Raw genomic sequence first — 17,505 nt, forward strand, 5'->3', positions numbered from 1 at the left:
TATGTAGGAATGAAGTAATTCATATAAAAATATCTTATCTTTGCTTACCAAAGTCAGCTGCCCTGAAAGGTAAACTTCAACGTGATGCACATTTTTTATTTGTTTGAAACTGATAGATTTGAAGACATGATTACAGTATACAGTGAATTATAGTGTAATAGATGCAAAACCGATCTATGTATTTGGCTGTAAAAAAAAAATAGATTGCATTTCTATGTATGGAAGTCAGCATGTTGATGTTGACATCTACCTAATTTTTTGCATTTCCTTAACTGTCCTGCAATGGACTGGCATCCCATCCAGGATGTAACCCCCCAGCGTTACACTCAGTGATTGTGAGATATGCTCTGGCTCACTGCAACCCTGCTTAGGACAAGCGGTTATTGAAATTGGATGAATTAGATTTCCTGAACTAAATGAACTATTTAAACAAATGTTCTCTGATTTTACGTTGTATCTCCACTGGGAGGCTGGGAATTTTTTTAAGAGTTAGTTCTGGCTCATAATGCCTGAAATGAAAGGAGAAATCATATTGGATTAAAGCTCGTGAAGTCCAGACTTATTTAACAGCTTATCTTGAGGCTTGAGGCCTAGAAACATGTGGAAGAGGCTGATAGTGATTATCTGCTAATCCCACAAGTCCAAGAGCGACTACTGTCATACGTCAGTATTTGCCTGGATCCATGCTGACAGTTTCAATGAAAGAGCACAGAATGACATCAGGCGTGATTCTTGCAGCTGATGTGATTCTGTCATTGCGAGCACATGAATGGCTACACAAAGAAGCCACAATGGCTTAAGACAAGCGTCCCTTGATTGTTATACCGCTCCTGAAATGAACAATTACATAGAAATAGGCACATCAGAGATGGTGAGACCAATGATAATTTTCTCAGCCCAGTAAGTTTTGCACTGCAAAGGGCATCTTGTCCTTGATGTGAGCAGTTATCTAATTTTCTATTTCTGTTTCATGTTAGTTTTTTTTAAACAAAATTGTAATATGAGAAATAATATAAGGAGGCTCTTTTCTGTATTAACATCTCATATCTTCATTTCAAAAGTGACAATAGAGGTCAAAGATAAATTATCTTCCACATTTAATACATTATGCTGTATTATATTGTTGCATCCAAACTTAGTTTAAAATATATCAGGATACATAAAGCTACTGTGGTAACACTAACTACAGTATGTAAAGTCAAAAATCATGATATGTGAGATTACATGTATACGCTTAATTTGCTTCATTTCCTCAAATCCAAAACTATTATGTTTGGAATTTATTGCTCTGCAGACTACCATAATTTTGTGTTTCTATGGGGCAGCTGGTAGTGTGGTGGGTAGAGCTGCTGCCTTTGGACCCAAAAATTGCAGGTTTGATCCCTACCTCTGGCTGTAGTACCCTTGAGCCAAGGTACTTACCCTAAATTGCTCCAATAAAATTACCCAGCTGTATAAATGGGTAAATATGTGTAACCTTAACATTGTAAGTTGCTTTGGAGAAAAGCATCAAATCAATGTGTTTATTATGTACCTCTCTGTATTTACCATTTAGTGAAGACATGTCAGCATCACCCATTGGGAGAAGTGCCCCAAATCCAGGAGGTGATAGCCAGTTTATCAAGGTTTATGTTGTGGTGTAAATATGGGGAAAAAAACAATGCTTTCAGTAGTACAGCAGGTATAGCGTGAATGTGCGTGAATGAGATTCTCCGAACGTACACTGTCTACCCTTGGACACAAGTTAGAAGAGAAGTTCTCCTCATTTCAGCACATGTGATTCACAGCACTGCTTCCTGACATCAAGTTGAGTTCCAATGTATGAATAAAAAAAGTCTGTGAAATGAAAGCACTTTGGGATTAAAAGCTTTAAAGGATATTCTCTTGACTAGATCCCAAGATTGGTATGCATCAGTTTAGTGGTTGATGTTTGGGTGTAGAAACTCTTACATGAAGAGTTATTTATTTTAGTTGACGTAATGGGCAGATAATGTAAAACCTGAATTGTTTTTGATTCCTTGTAACCTCTGCTGAGATGTACGTAAAACTTGTAGATTTATACGGTAAAAACATTTATTTTTTCATATGACGTTGTGTTTCTCCTTCCAAGGTGAAAAGGTAATAATGATGGCAGCATCTTCAGTTCACAAGGCAATCACATTAACCCAGGCATTTCAGATTTGCTGTGATAAATATGCTGAAATTTCCCAGACACGCTTCTCATTATGTGCCCTCTGCCACTGGCCTGGTTGTGTCTTGTGATGGAAACATCTGATGGAAGCACGGTAGAATTTTGGCCGTGCGCTCCCACTCGCTCCTGTCGCTGCCAATGCCACTGATCACTGTGGTGCACTGACACTTTAAAGGCACTTCAAAGGCACGCTCTTCCAGCAGTGCTGAGCAATGTTACCTTTGAAACCAAGCATCTCCTTCATGAACAGAGCCTTGTTTCATTCCCTTCACAAGGGAAGAGCCTCCGCTCCGCTGGCGTGCTCCCTGGAACAAAGCTCTCTGGAAAACTACAGTGTCAGTCAGTGAGGTAACGGCTACAAACACGTTCATTTATACTTTTATTAAATGTTGTGATCTTTACACCAGCATGTCTTTGAGACATAGTGAACAAAGCAAAAAAAAAAAAAAAATCTGGTCTTTCATTTCAACCTTGTTATGCCCAAGTTATAATGTCTGTGTATCCATAAGGCACAATGATGTTGCCCTCGCTTAAATGGTTATTGAGGGACAGTTTGGAAGATGCAGCTTCTTAGCCACAGTGCTCTCACACACACACACACACAGTCTGAAACCGCTAGTCCCATGTTGGGTTGCGGGGAGCCAACCCGGCAACACAGGGCATAAGGCCGGAGGGAGAGGGGACACACCCAGGACGGGACGCCAGTCCATCGCAAGGCACCCCAAGCGGGACTCGAACCCCAGACCCACTGGAGAGCAGGACCCGGTCCAACCCGTTGTCCCACCGCGCCCCCCCCACCAGGGTGCTGCACTACAAATAATACAGTTTAAATATGCAAGTTGTAGGCTGACTAAACAAAGCTATAATGTTGTTGATGTGCAGTGCAGGTTAGCTGCACCTACACCCACCTGAGAGAACCGGTGAGAGTGACAGTAAGAAACCAGACTAAACCCCAGCAGCCAGTGGAGTATTGGTTAGAGCCACCACCTTGTACCAAACCCGTGTATCCGGTGGCGCCTCGAACCACTGCTCCACCGGCTGCTCCGAGGTTGGCCTGGTTTGTTGCTGTCACCAAATAACGCATAAATGTGAGTAAACCCTACCCATAGGCACAGAGGAGCCTATGGCAGGGTTTACTCACATATCTGTGTTGCTATAGGAGCAGTGTGTGGAGTGAATGGATAGCGGAGGTATTAAAACTGAAGAACTGCTGTTGTGTATTTTGTTTATCAATGTTGTGTTGTCGTTATATATAAGAATATGAGTGAGAGTGCGGTGGAGATGTTCCTTTCATTTCAGCCAGATATGCAACTTACGTGAACTTGAAATAGTTTACAACACCTCGAGACAACTAGGCCGCGGAAGTGTTTCGGTCTAGAGCAGTGAGCAGAAGTACACATCTGGAACGTTCCGGTGCTTCATAGGTTGCAGAACTGTCGACAGTTTTGTGTCATATGGTTTGGTCAAGCTCTTACCGAATTAGTTAACTTTGAACATGAAATGTAATGTTTTTTCTCCCGGTCACTGTAATTTCGTTGCTTGTCTGAAATGTTTAGCAGGAGCAGTTCCGAATGTGACTCATCAACGCACGGACATTTCTACTGAACATATTCTGTCTCAGTTTCTTGCTTAGGAATTCTTCAGGAAGGGCCATTTAAGAGCCTGACCTTGCAGCCTTCAAGTTTGTAAGTCCCATGTTCTTATTCACCACGGTACTTGTAGTCATGCTGTTTTTAATGCCTTTCCAATTTAAAAAAGTTAATTTCCTTCCCAATTCTTACCTGATTACCTTCAAAATATTCACTGAATGCAAGACTTTATTTTCCTATGATTACATATTCAAATTTAGCTTTGTCCAGAACGAGTCTTGTGCATTCCTTCTCTGATTTAGTGACATTTTCTACCATTCTGTTAAACATTCACATTTATTCACTTAGCAGACACTTTTTCTGCAAAGCAACTCACAATGGATACTATGTAGTGTTACTAGCTCACACACCTTATTCACAAAGGTGATTTACACTACTCACAATGGGCCACTCATCTATACATCAGTGGAACACACTTCTCTGTCACTCACACACCATGGGTCAACCAGAACAGTATGTCTTTGGACTGTGGGAGGAAACCAGAGCACCTGGAGGAAACCCACGCAGACACGGGGAGAACATGCAAACTCCACACAGACTGAGCAGGGATCGAACCCATGTTTTCTCGCACCACCCCGGTGCTGTGAGACAGCAGCGCTACGCGCTGTGCCGCCCCAGGATTGGATGTCGCTTCCAGACAACACTTACAAAAAAATTGACCATATATGTGCAAAAAATTTAGATATGTATAATAAATGTAGACTTGCATATGGAGAAATGTAACATTTCCATTTTTGATGCACACAAAAGATTTGACCATCATTATAAGAGTATACCTGGTTTTCACAACATTAATGCCAAGTATATTCTCATACATTACTATTGACACTACTTTGAAGTAGAAAAAACACTGTCCTCTGTAGGCAACAAAGGCTCTTCTCATCTCACCTTGACAGCTGTCTGCACATTGTATCACTGGTCAGATGTTCTTCATCAGAGGTTTAAATAATCTAGAGTTGTTTATTTAATACACTTCCCTAGAGACAGAAAGACAGAACCGCCACCGTATGTGTTTTTGGTGTCATCTGTCATCTTTGTTAGACAAGCATGAGCCAATAGCACAGCAGTAGATGGAACCAAACTGTGTGTACGACTACATCAAATCCGATGACTCATATTTCTCGATGTTTGGCAGGGCTGAAGTGCTGTAAAGCAGGAAGCATAACAAGCTGTCATTGAATCAGTCGAACAAACGCACCCGCTAAAATATCCTGTGAAATAAATGGTCTTTGAATCTCAGATGCTTCTGCACGATAGCAGTGTTATTATTTCTTTAAACGGAAGCAGCAGGAAATATAACATAGTTTTATTCATCTTCTGTGTATATTTAGGCAATGCATACTAAAGAAATGTGAGTATTTAGTAGAAATTTAGTGTGGGTACCTTCCTAAAGCATTTAATGCTTTTCTGATCTCTGTGTATCAAAACGCTGACCCTGGGAAATAAATGAGTGTTTTTAGTGATTTGGAAAAAAAAAGTGTAGGAAAACCAAGTTTCCTTTTCCGCAGCTAAAGTAGCGTGAACAATTGCTTGAACACATTTTTCCTGTGCTAACACCTCTCGAGAGAGTACTTAAAATGGTAAAAAATTGAAGACCTTGATATCTGAAGTGTTGAACTACATGAGGGGAATGCACTTCCTAAGTTAAAACAACGAAACAAAGCCTTTCATTTGAAACTGTGAACCTACAACAACACTGCAAAAGTATGGTATTTTAATACATTCTGTCACCACTTATTGCAGGTGGTTCTGGTTGCCTATTGTGATGGAATCATCGTAAATGATTAATTTCTGCATGTGATGAAAATGATCAAAAAATGCTGCAGAAGAAGAAGTTATTAATTTTAAGAGAGTCATAGAGCCCCAGAGCAACAGAACACCATTTCTGTACGTTACCTCTGGCATTTAGTTCTCATTACCATCACATCTGCAGTGCTGATTCATCTAATTTCACTTGCATTTGCTAAAAAATATGCTTGCAACATTTGACTTATCAGATGTTCTGCAAACTCCTTCTGCTCTTGGGGAGATATTCAGCCTTATCACCTGAATGTGGGAAATATTTATGTAAAACGCAATCCTATTTCCGTCCATAAACCCAACAACGGAGTACATGATGTAGAAAATTAAATGGGAGGCACGAGTATCGTTCGCTAAGGATTCTGAGTTAGGAGATCAACTATTAAAGCGTTCATCTGCTTTCCAAAGCTCTACAGTAGGGGTGTCCAAACTTTTTTGGCCAAGGCCGCAATTATCATCGTGAGCTTGTTTGGGAGGCATCCACGCAAAAAAAATCACAGCAAGTGACGTAATGTTAAAAATCCAAGTTGAAAAAAATATTTTCTTTATTGTGTGACACAACAGTATTAAATTATTTGCTTTAACAAGACATAATACTAAATCATTATTAAGTCATTTATGTGTGTTGTGTATGGATATTGGGTTACACATTTCTTGCCAGAAGTCATTCTTGTAAAAGTCCAACAAAGAGAAATTGTTGAACTTTTCCTTCCATCTAGACTCATGCAGAAAACCAACACACTGCAGCACCATGTAGCCCGCTATGCGTGGCGCCTTGTGCTTCCAGGATAGTCTTTGAACTGCTGCATCCTGCCTTGGACAAATGGTTGAGGAAAGTACATAATAATAATAATAATAGTAATAATACCAACAATAATAATAATAAAGTGGGAAACTTGTACTTTTCAAGTGTTCTTGGCACTAGGGGCTCTCTTGTCAATGTGGAGAGCCGCATTCTGTCGCATTAAGTTTATTTTAGCAAGCTGGGTTTTTTTTTTTCCCTCGGGACATATTATATCAGCAATTTGCTGAAACCGCCCTTTAACAAATTGGCTGTCCGAAAAAAGGTTTCTATTTCTTGACAATAAGCTCAGTACAACCCGTGGTTTCGATTGCGAGGAAACATTCTTAAAAAGCCGCCGCTGCACCGAAAATTTACTTTTTAGTTCCGATACCTTGACTTTTTACAAGTCGACCTTGAAATTAGTCAGATTTGCTGTAGGTGCATGTTTCGTTCTAAATGTGGTTTAGCAGACGCGTTCCTTAAGAAGTGAAACAGCTTCACTGGCTATTAAACAAATGCACTTGTTCATTTCGCTTTACATGACACAGCTTGCGATGTACCCGGCCACAAAAGTGAGATAACCGTGACTCACTAGGCGTTTGGGGTCTTTCGACATCAGACACGGTTGCTCGAGAAAATGCGGTTTTGTCCATCTCGCTCGAAATGTCCCTAGACATCTTGCTGAAGAGTTAACAACCAATTATAGAAAAGAGAAGCACAATATTTTACCACTGAGGTTCCCTGAGCTGCAGCGAAACACCAGAGTCCAGCAGAGCCCCAAGCGGGGATGGCGTATCTGCTGTCACTCGCCTTTGGCAATGGAACGCTGTGTGTGTCTGAATATTCCTGTATTATCATGCAATCCAATAGAATTTACAGCACATTTAATGTAATATAGTGTATATAGATAAATATAATATATATGAATAATTACAAACATTCTTAGAGATCGTCGCTTGGGCACCACTGTTCTGCGCTCTAAACTGTTGTCTAAGTTCTGAGAATAGCTCCGTGGACCAAAAACACACACACACGCATTTTCTGAACCGCTTGTCCCATACGGGGCCGTGGGGAACCGGAGCCTACCCGGCAACACAGGGCGTAAGGCTGGAGGGGGACACACCCAGGACGGGACGCCAGTCCGTCGCAAGGCACCCCAAGCGGGACTCGAACCCCAGACCCACCAGAGAGGAGGACCCGGTCCAACCCACTGTGCCACCGCACCCCCATCCCAAAAACATATTTTACCAAATAAAATTACTGAAAATGTGGCTTCAGAAACTATAAATATCAGTTTAGAAGATTTAACTCCCCTATACATGGTACCAGTGCTTGCTGTAAGTAGGTTTGTGACTCTCTTTCATTCATTCTAGATAACCACACACAAATGTGTGTGTGTATGTAAACTGATAAAGAGCGTAGTTGCAATACTGGGTTTTGTTGCCAAACCCTTCCAGATGGAGGGTTGATATGAGTAATGTTGAAAGAAAGCAAGATTGAAAGTGTACTGTGCCAACCTCGGAGCTAATTGAATCCCTCGGAGAAAACGTAATTGAACCAATGACATCTTTATCGTAGCAGCTGCGACGAGACGTTGTCCCTTGTGTACTTGCGACAGTAATTGTTTGTTTGTTTCTCAGACTGCATCGCAAAGACAGAACAAGCCCAGGTCCCAGCTGCTGTATTAGCCTGCAAAGTGCACAGTTATTAAAAGATGCTCAGCTGATAAAGCTGGAAATGCTTGAAATGCAGCTTCATGAGGAAAAAATTGCGTACATTGGTGTACTTGGGCGAAACGGTGGCACAGCGAGTAGTGCTACTGTCTCACAGCTCCTGGGTGGTGTGAGAGAACGTGGGTTTGATCCCCGCTCAGTCTGTCTGGAGTTTGCGTCTTCCGCCTGTGTCTGCATGGGGTTCCTCCGGGTGCTCTGGTTTCCTCCCACAGTCCAAAGACATGCTGTTCATGTTCACCCATAGTGTGTGAGTGACACAGAGTGTGTTCCACTGATGTATGGATGAGTGACCCACTGTAAGTAGTGTATCTAGCAGTGTAAGTCACTCTGGTGAATAAGGTGTGTGGGCTCATAACAATACATAGTATCCATTGTAAGTTGCTTTGGAGAAAAGTGTCTGCTAAGCAAGTAAATGTACTTCTCACTTGCTTCACAAAATCACTGCATTATTAGAGATGAATTAACTGTATGTAGTTTTTTTTTTTATTTCCATGTTGTGTTCATCACTCTGCCGTGGTAAGTTGTTGTTTGAGGAATACTGTACCTATGGAGTATGGTACCTGTTTGCAGTCAATGCTCGCGCTTTATCTTCATAGTCGCCGGCTCATTTCGCTCAGTAGGAGCTCTGTTGTGATGCTTCGCTAAAGGCTCCCTCTCTCTCTGCCCCGCAACTAACCCTTTTGGCTTAGCGTGGAAGCCGAGCGTATTTCACAGTCCTTATTGAAAGTGCAACATTTTTTAAATGTTGTCATACCCTTGTGTTTTGAGTTAGTGGTCATCTGGGCGGCCACGGCGGTAAAGCCAAGTCTTTCTGGCTTTTTACAAATTCTGCCTCAGTTTTTTTTTTTCCATAGTGCTTCAATTACATATAAATTTCAGTGCCTGCCTGTGTCTTGTATTTATTCAATAATGGATTCTGCAAAGCACTTATGATTTTAGCCTTCTGTGGCAGTGGTTTTTTTTGTAAGATGTTGCTCAGGCAGCAGGGGTGTGGTGGTGCAGTGGGTTTGACCAGGTTCCCCTCTCCGGTGGGTCTGGGGTTCGAGTCCCGCTTGGGGTGCCTTGTGACGGCCTGACGTCCCGTCCTGGGTGTGTCCCCCTCCCTCCCCCCATCCCTACGCCTTCTGTTGCCGGGTTAGGCTCCGGCTCACCACGACCCCACATGGGACATGTGGTTTCAGATAATCTGTGTGTGTGTGTGTTACTCAGGCTTTAATGCAACTGAAATAGTTTAGATCATCATAAGGTGTGCTAGTTTCATTGTGCTTTCACTATGAATTTGTGGTGTGTGACCCTCAAACTCTAAGCAGCTTCTGAAAGCAGAGATCTCGGTGTTCCGAAAGCTCTCAGCGGTGACCTCGCGTCCATTATGACGTGCGAGATCAGTGCCTCGCGTACATCTTGCGCTCCTAAACTTAACGCCGCAATTATGTCGTTTGTCGGGAGGCCTTCAGTTGAATGGCGGTCGGTATTCAGACAGCTGCAGTCTTCACCACATAAACACTCAGTGGTGTGTATGGGTGCACAGGTGGACCATCCCCCCCCCCCCCCCCCCCCCCCCCCCGGTTTTAGTTTACATATTTAAATTACAGAATAATAGATGGAGAGATACACAAATGTTTGTTACGGTGTGCAGAGCTGCCAGCTTATCTACCCCTGATTGCAAATACAAGCAAATGACTACTGCTGTTCCTCACAGAAGCCCAAAGAGTAACTGATATTTCTGAACGTTAAAGATGGACAAACTAAGGTTAATTGCAATAAATGATTTAGACAGTGGGGGGATGGGGTGGTGCAGCGGGTTTGGCCGGTGCCCCCCCAGCGTGGCAGATCTGGGGTTCGAGTCCTGCTTGGGGTGCCCTGCGATGGACTGGCATCCTGTCCTGGGTGTGTCCCCTCCCCCTCCGGCCCTGCGCCCCGTGCCTCTGGGATACTCTCCCGCTCGGGGTCAAGCGATTGTTGACGCTGGTTGGATTTACGCAGTTTTCATGTGATGAAGAAGCTTTCAACCAATTTAAAATGCAATATTTTCATCTAGTTTTCACGAAGATTTTCCTTCTTATTTTTCATTTATGTACAAATGTGTTGGCTTGCTGTCTTGCCATGTCAGTAACCTCATCTAAATCAGGTAGTAGTGAAATGACCAGTATGAGAACAAATCTTTTCCGGTTTCATGTGATGCGTTCAGTGGGAATCTCAGCCGTGTCAGCGTGGGGGCCGGAAGAAAGTGCCGTTTGTGTTTTCGTGACAATCTCAGACCAGCTCACTTCCGTGACCAACTCAGACCGACGCTGTGTGCTGTCGATAGCGCATATAGTCCTTGTTTCCCTCTTCATAACTCGCAGGCACTGCAGCTAAGTGTTGCGTAAGACAGGCCGTCAGTATCAGCAATATAAGTGTAAACTCCAGATACTATTTTGCAAATATTTTTTACTTTGCGATTTAATGAAATACGCAGATTTAACACAGATTTGCCGAGAACTACAGATGAACCGGTTTTCACTTTGGCGAGGTTTTCCAGTCTGCAGCGGCGTCTACTGCGTGTCGGGCCGGATTTCCCTCTAAAACCCGCAGCCCTGGTTCCCGCGTTTGGGTATTTGCCAAATGTCAGATGGCGGCGTCAACATGTTTCACTGCGTCGGCCAAGAAAAATTCACGAAAGGAGGAGACATAATTCCAAAAGTGATGTAGCTATACTTGCGCACGGAATTGTTGCAGAATGCGTATTATATAAAATAAATATTTTCGACATCCTGTCGTACAAAACACAGTAGAAAAGTGAGCAAGTGACAACTGAGCGGAGCTGCTAGCAGTGCCGAAAGATGCGTGTCGGAAGGCGGTCCGTTTCACTTTGTCGCCGATGAGGTTTAGCAGCCAGCAGTCTGACAGAGTTCCCCTTCTGTCCTCATACAAACCGCTCTTTCGACACACGCTTCGAGTCCCTCGACACGAGCGCAGCGATGTTTGTGAGACACGAAATATCGTAACAGGTGCATCCCTTCACAGCAGCGCCGTAACCATCTGCAAATGGATTCTTTCACAATAATGCCGCAAGCCGCAAGGCCGCAGATGTCCAGGGATGGATTGGGAACGATGACGATGAGTTCATCTTACCACTATGCCCTGCCCGGTCACCGGATCTCAATCCGTTTGAGCCCCGGTGGAATCGGGCGCAACACGATACGCGCCGTAGAGATCCGCCACCTGCTAATTTACAAAAGTTGCTGGAATCAATGGAGCCAGCATGGGACAGCTTCCTTATGGGCGTCTGAGACAAATTTAGCCTGTCCTGAGGGAAACGGTGAGAGCAGCTCACTATAAGGCTGCTAAGGGTCTTAGTGGAGCGCTTAGAGCTGCTGCCTTGCCTTCTTCTTTGAATCCCACCTCCTGTTTTAGTATTTTTATTTTTACCTACAATTATTTACCCATTGGAGGGGCACAGTGGGTTGGACTGGGTCCTGCTCTCCGCTGGGTCTGGGGTTCGAGTCCCGCTTGGGGTGCCTTGCGACAGACTGGCGTCCCGTCCTGGGTGTGTCCCCTCCCCCTCCGGCCTTCCTCCCTGTGTTGCCGGGTTAGGCTCCGCCTCCTCGCGACCTTGAATGGGGCAAGCTGTTCGGAAGTGTGTGTATTTACCCTCTTATGCAGCTGGGTGATTTTACTGGGACGATTTAGAGTAAGAACCTTGGTCAAGGCTACTGCAGCTGGGATTCAAACCTGCAACTTTTGGGTCCGAAGGCAGCAGCTCTAAACACTACGCTACCAGCTCTCGCCACTTTTTGTAAAATTTTTGGTCATATTCATGTTGAAGATATACACACACACTTTCTGAACCGCTTGTCCCATATGGGGTCGCGGGGAACCGGAGCCTAACCCAGCAACTCAGGGCATAAGGCTGGAGGGGGAGGGGACACACCCAGGACGGGACGCCAGTCCGTCGCAAAGCACCGCAAGCGGGACTCGAACCCCAGACCCACTGGAAAGCAGGACCCGGTCCAACCCACTGCCCCACCATGTCCCACTATGTTGAAGATACTTACACTAAATTGGTACTCTAAGAACTACCTAGTAAAGTGGCTATATTATTTATAAGCATATGCATTGGTGAGTTTGTCATAAAATACCGTACTGTGAGCAAGCAGTTTCTTGATTTCCATGCTCCGGGCCAGTGTGTATTCAGCAGATCTCACTGAGCGAGTGCGTGTGACCGGGGGGTGCGCGCTTGGCACCGAAAAGGTCTGCGGAAGCGGCTGCCTTGTCTCGAGGTCACCATCGCTGTCACTGCCAAGCAATACCGGGTGGAAGCGTCTTCCACAAGCACAGTTCACGGTCATTGATGTTGACAGCAGGATGAGACCGTGTGCACCGTCCAGCGGGGGTCATGAGTACGTTCAGAAAGGGTTGCAAACCGTGGTCCGGCTGCTGTGGAAAAACCACCTCTCTCTTGAGATTTGATGGCAAATGACTTGATCCTTGACCTTCGCTTTATCGTGCATTTATGGATTTCTATCACTTTGGCAGTTCTGTACCTTGATGTGTGTACTGTTTGTCTGCATTTGTACAAAGTAGGCTGCTACATACATTTTAAAGTAATGTCACGTGTCCTTGTTATTACAGGAAACTGACCTTTTGGATATTGCATATATCAAGGATGCAAGGTGTGGGAAATACTCAAGAATGCCAAAGGTATGTCATTAATTTCTCAGATATTTTTGGATTGGCCTTTTTTTATTTAGCTGCCACAACACTTGTTTTTATTATTATAATTACCCTTGAAAATGTGGTGAAAATCAGATTAAAAATGTCAGATTAAATCTCCAGTTTTCTCTCAGAAAAATGTGCTGTATGAGATTTTGGAGTTTCCAAATGTCACATTCGGGTATTGTTTTTGTGGTGTTTATCTGTTTTGAAATGTAGCATTGTAGTTTGTAATAAACAGGAAGCTTTTCACGGAGTGAACATACATTACAACGTATTGCAGTAAGATTAAATGCCATTTATCCACCAGTGTTCCAATAAAATTATGGCAGAATCTTTTCTCCAGAAATATTTGTAATTGTCAGATACCAACATGGACATGCACTCTGATCTGATGCAATTTAATTCCAATTTAATTTGTGATTATTGAATATTTGGTTTAATTTATGTGCAGATACATCCATAATATGATTTACAACACTTATGAAACTGTTTAGTTTGTGTCTCGCTCCTTCTCTTGAACACGCACTCTTGTAGTTAGTTGTCAATTTCTTAAAAAAATCCAAGTCTGATCTTGATTCTTACGTCTGTGGAAACCCTGTATCCTAAAAATTGTGACTTTAATGTCTAAATATGTGATACAATAAAACTACATTCAGAAATTGTGATGTTGCCCATAAAGAATTAGAAACTACTTTGTGAAACATGGTATCCCATTGCAGGTAGTGTATTTTATCTGAAATTTACAGAACATGACAAAAGATATTTTAATAATGAAACTGTCACAGGAGATATTAGGCAAAAGTCTTTCATATCAGCAATGTGAAGTGCTGTAAAAGTGATGTTAAGACCGTATAGACTGACTGTTAAAAGGTACCCACAACTCAGAGATGCCATCCCTCAGTGTTGTATTTCATTTACCTAGAAAGAGTAAAAGGCCTGTGGCAAGGTGAAGTTACGGTGCCAGCGAGTACATTTAGCTTTTTATAACATGAGTACAAATTGGGGACGCAGCAGCTTCTGCGAGAACACAAGTGCAAGCGGAGTCCTTGGAATAGAGAGCGCCGCGTACACCGGCGCTACCCCCGTAATTTATTCTTTTCCAGGGTTAGGGTTTTACCTGCTTTTTGCAGTTCTAACAAATGAAAAGCGGGAGTTCTCAGGGAGGGAGGGAGGGAGGGAGGGAGAGAGGCACGGAAGGAATGGTAACGAGACGCACGGATCGCTCCTGATACGATGTGACACCGTCATAGGCGTTACAGTCGGACAGAAGGGCTTTCGCGGGGCGTTCGAAGGTCCGTCGTCCGGCACCGTATACCTGAAACGCGTTTCCGAAATCTGAACTTCGATCTGTAGTAAAGCGAGTCCGTCGATACGTGCGGAACGCGGCCGTCCTGCAGAGGGCTTCATTAAGTAAACGGTAGAATTCGGAAATCCGTCATGGGCAAATAATGTGGCGATGTCTTTAGTGCAGCCAAGTACAGGCCGGGTTGGGAACGCGGCCAACGTGCTTCTGGGTAGCCGCATGAGTCACGGACATAACAATGTCTCTTCCTCACGTCAGTCCAGGTTCATTTGCATTTGTCCTCCAAAACCAGTACTTTATGCTGATTTTATGAATCCTGCTTTGTTGCTTTCTAAAAGAAAGCAACCCTTTCAGGAAACGTGACAGCAAATAGTGCCTAATAATATGCCAGTTCCCCTCGGGGAGAGCAGAAAAATAGTTTTTGTCTGCAACCTTTGATTCAAAAGCACCAAAGTACTTTGTCTGACAGCACATTAAAGCACTGTAAGCTTCAGCAACCAGAGTCTTTGCCAAGGGAAACAGCGTAAGAAATGGGCACTTTCGCTTACACATGTCGAAGAGCGTTTTGAACTCGGCAAGGCAAAGTCCCCTGTTGTGTGTAATTTACCAGTTTATTAAGGGTGAATGACAGAGGAAGGGAGCCAAATGGGTGTGTAATGGAGAGCGCCGCGTTTCCCGTCCTCTGTTTACCTCTCGCACATCAGTGTGTCGCTCTTAAAACAACCAGCAAAGGGCCGGCTGAAAGGGAGCCCACCGCAGGGACCAATTACTGCGCTAATGCACAATTTGTAGCCCTGTGAGGATCCAGCCTTGATCATTTGTGATTGTCAGAATTTGCTTAATTCCATCTTTATGCTTGTTCGTGCTCTTTGTTTTCATAGCTCGTCTTTTTAAGTGACCTAAGAGTAAACACATATAAAGCCGAATTTATCTTGTTCCACTTATTTATTCTGGTAAATTAAACAAGGCAGGGCTATTTTTTCGCTCATTTTCATTAATTGGCAGATATACGGAGATAAGTCCAATGTGAAAGTCTGAAGTAAACATGTGGGTCTCGGCTGTACTCGCAACGCTACCTTCGTGGGCTTTTAGGGCCTGGAGGTTTTGCTTAGTGTAGATATAGTATATGATTTGCTTTGGGTGTAGTAAGAGGGTGTGTTTGGCCTGGCCATCAAGGATCGCTGTGTTTACCCCGTAAAGGTCACGACCGTTGAAACTTACCAAAATGTTGGACGATAACAGCTGTATTTGAGCAGATCCGTCAAACCCGCTTCACAATGGAAACGGAAGGTACACTTTGTGAACATGCAGGCCAGGTGCACAGGTGCTATTACTGAGATTATCTTCATATGCTTTTTCTGAAACCAGTGATTCAAATGTTCTCTTCACTATATTTTATTTTCTTTGTAAAGCTGCTGCATGAGTTGTTGGCAAACGCTAGAAGCGTTCAGTTTTATTTGCTAGTCAAGTAACATTAATAAACTGTTAGGAAAGCTTTTTTCTTTAATTTTTTAAAATTATATTAATTGATTGTCTCTAACAATGTGAGAAAAAGTTGGGGAAAAAAACTGATGTATTTATTTACTTTATTAAATAACTAGCAATGTAGCAAATAACCAGTAAATAAATGTCTAATAAACTGTCCAAAACATACCTACAAGAGAAGGAACAGACAGTTCTCCAGACTGGGGCAGAAAACCCATACAAACATGGGTAGAACATACAACCTCCACTGAGGCTGAGCTGGATTTGAACCCTTCTCCAAACCCTCAGCCCAGGGAGATACCTGCTGTGCCACCGGGCCAGCGGGTGCAGCTTTTAAACGTGTAGATGTGCCCATTGTTATTGGCTAGATGTAGCGTACACCTGGCCTTTATCAATTGCAGAACTCATTAATTCTGTGACTGTCGGCCGTTATTTCCACCATCTTGAGAAGGTGGCGTACTTGACCTTGAAACACCCGAATGTTTTGTGCATCTGTCAGTAACGCCTCATTTTTCATTCTTTTTAAAACTATAATTGGAGTCCATTGTTATTGCATAATGTGACACAAAGGATGCAGTGCAAAACTGTCACCCACTGTCAATTTTCTTTATTATAGAAGGTTCATGTCATTCAGTGTTTGACAGGTTTGTTTTTTTTTTTTTTTTTTTTTTTTTTTTTTTGTTTTCATCAACATGTTAAAAAAAAATCTTCCCCTTCCTGCTTGCAGCAAACTGTTCTGGTCTGAGCAAGATGACACTGCTGCTGCATGATATATAGTGCAGAAAATACTTGTCACAGAGTTGAGGCAGAGTAAACATTATCTGCCTAAGGGCTTATGCTGCATGTATTAATGAAGAGAGTTTCTCCAATGCTGATATAAAACCCAGTGCATGTACACCGTGACAGTACTTTAAAGCAACAAATGAAGGTCATTCATATACACCATGGCATCACCAGCCAAGGATGCTGGTCCTGCCGTCTTTATACAGGCGTAATTTAACAGATATTTAATTTTTTTTTTTTTCCTTAAATTCAGGGCATCTTTTTTTCTTAACTTGTGATATACAGCATTTGCTATGGCAAAAATATCTTTGCTTCAAGTCACTGAACCCAGTATCTTCTCCCAAGATTAAAGTAACATGAATCCACTTTGTGAATCATAACCGGAATGAGGACATCCATATATTTTCCTGGAACCAGATTGATGGAGACAGTTTTACTGTAGTCTGCAGAATAGCAGGACTGGTTGCTTTTTATTCGGTTATAATTTCAGTACTACATAAATGTATATCCAATGCTGTAAGGATGTTCAACACACACTAATGTGCAATATCAATAACGATATTGGACTTTACACTGTCGCTTTTGCAACTTGACTTTGCACTGATCTCTCCAAGCTCATCACTTGCATTGTCACTTTATTGAATGGTAATTATTTTGGCTATTTATTTTTATCCTGCTATATATCTATATTTTTTTACTTAGTAGTACTATCTACTGTATTTTGTCTATAGTCTGTGGAGAAGCATTCAATCAAGAATTTCATAGGACTTGTACACAGTATTTGTACTTATGACAATAAACTTTGAAGTTGATATAGTTTTTTTTCAGCTTCAGTTAATGGTTGTTTATAGAATTTTTTTCATGAGAAGAAGGAATACTTGAATTAAAGGTGGAAATCCTGAGCTAATGCAATGGCTATTTCATTCACTTTGTGTGTGTTTTTTTTTTTTTTTTTTCTGTCAACTTCTGAGTTGTGAATCACCATCATCCTTGTGTTCTGAATTGTGGAGAAAGAAGACCCAGCAATAAACTCTTTAGGGCTTTATGAGTGTGACTCCTTCTGAAAAGCTGTCCTTTGT

The 17,505-nt window shown here is 42.7% G+C and overlaps 1 protein-coding gene across 4 annotated transcripts in view; it reads left to right on the forward strand.

Moving 5' to 3' along the window:
* Positions 1-17,505, forward strand: part of plcb1l (phospholipase C beta 1-like) — a 120,955-nt gene that overhangs the window by 33,250 nt on the left and 70,200 nt on the right. For 3 of the 4 annotated variants that reach the window (XM_018743685.2, XM_029256493.1, XM_029256496.1), the window contains exon 3: positions 12,772-12,840. In XM_018743685.2, the coding sequence (XP_018599201.1) occupies positions 12,772-12,840 (69 nt within the window). Of the gene's footprint in view, positions 1-3,839; positions 3,877-12,771; positions 12,841-17,505 lie in introns of those variants that run through there. The other variant, XM_029256498.1, reaches the window with a different exon arrangement.

The sequence above is a fragment of the Scleropages formosus genome, chromosome 1, assembly GCF_900964775.1.
Source record: "Scleropages formosus chromosome 1, fSclFor1.1, whole genome shotgun sequence".
NCBI lineage: Eukaryota > Metazoa > Chordata > Actinopteri > Osteoglossiformes > Osteoglossidae > Scleropages > Scleropages formosus.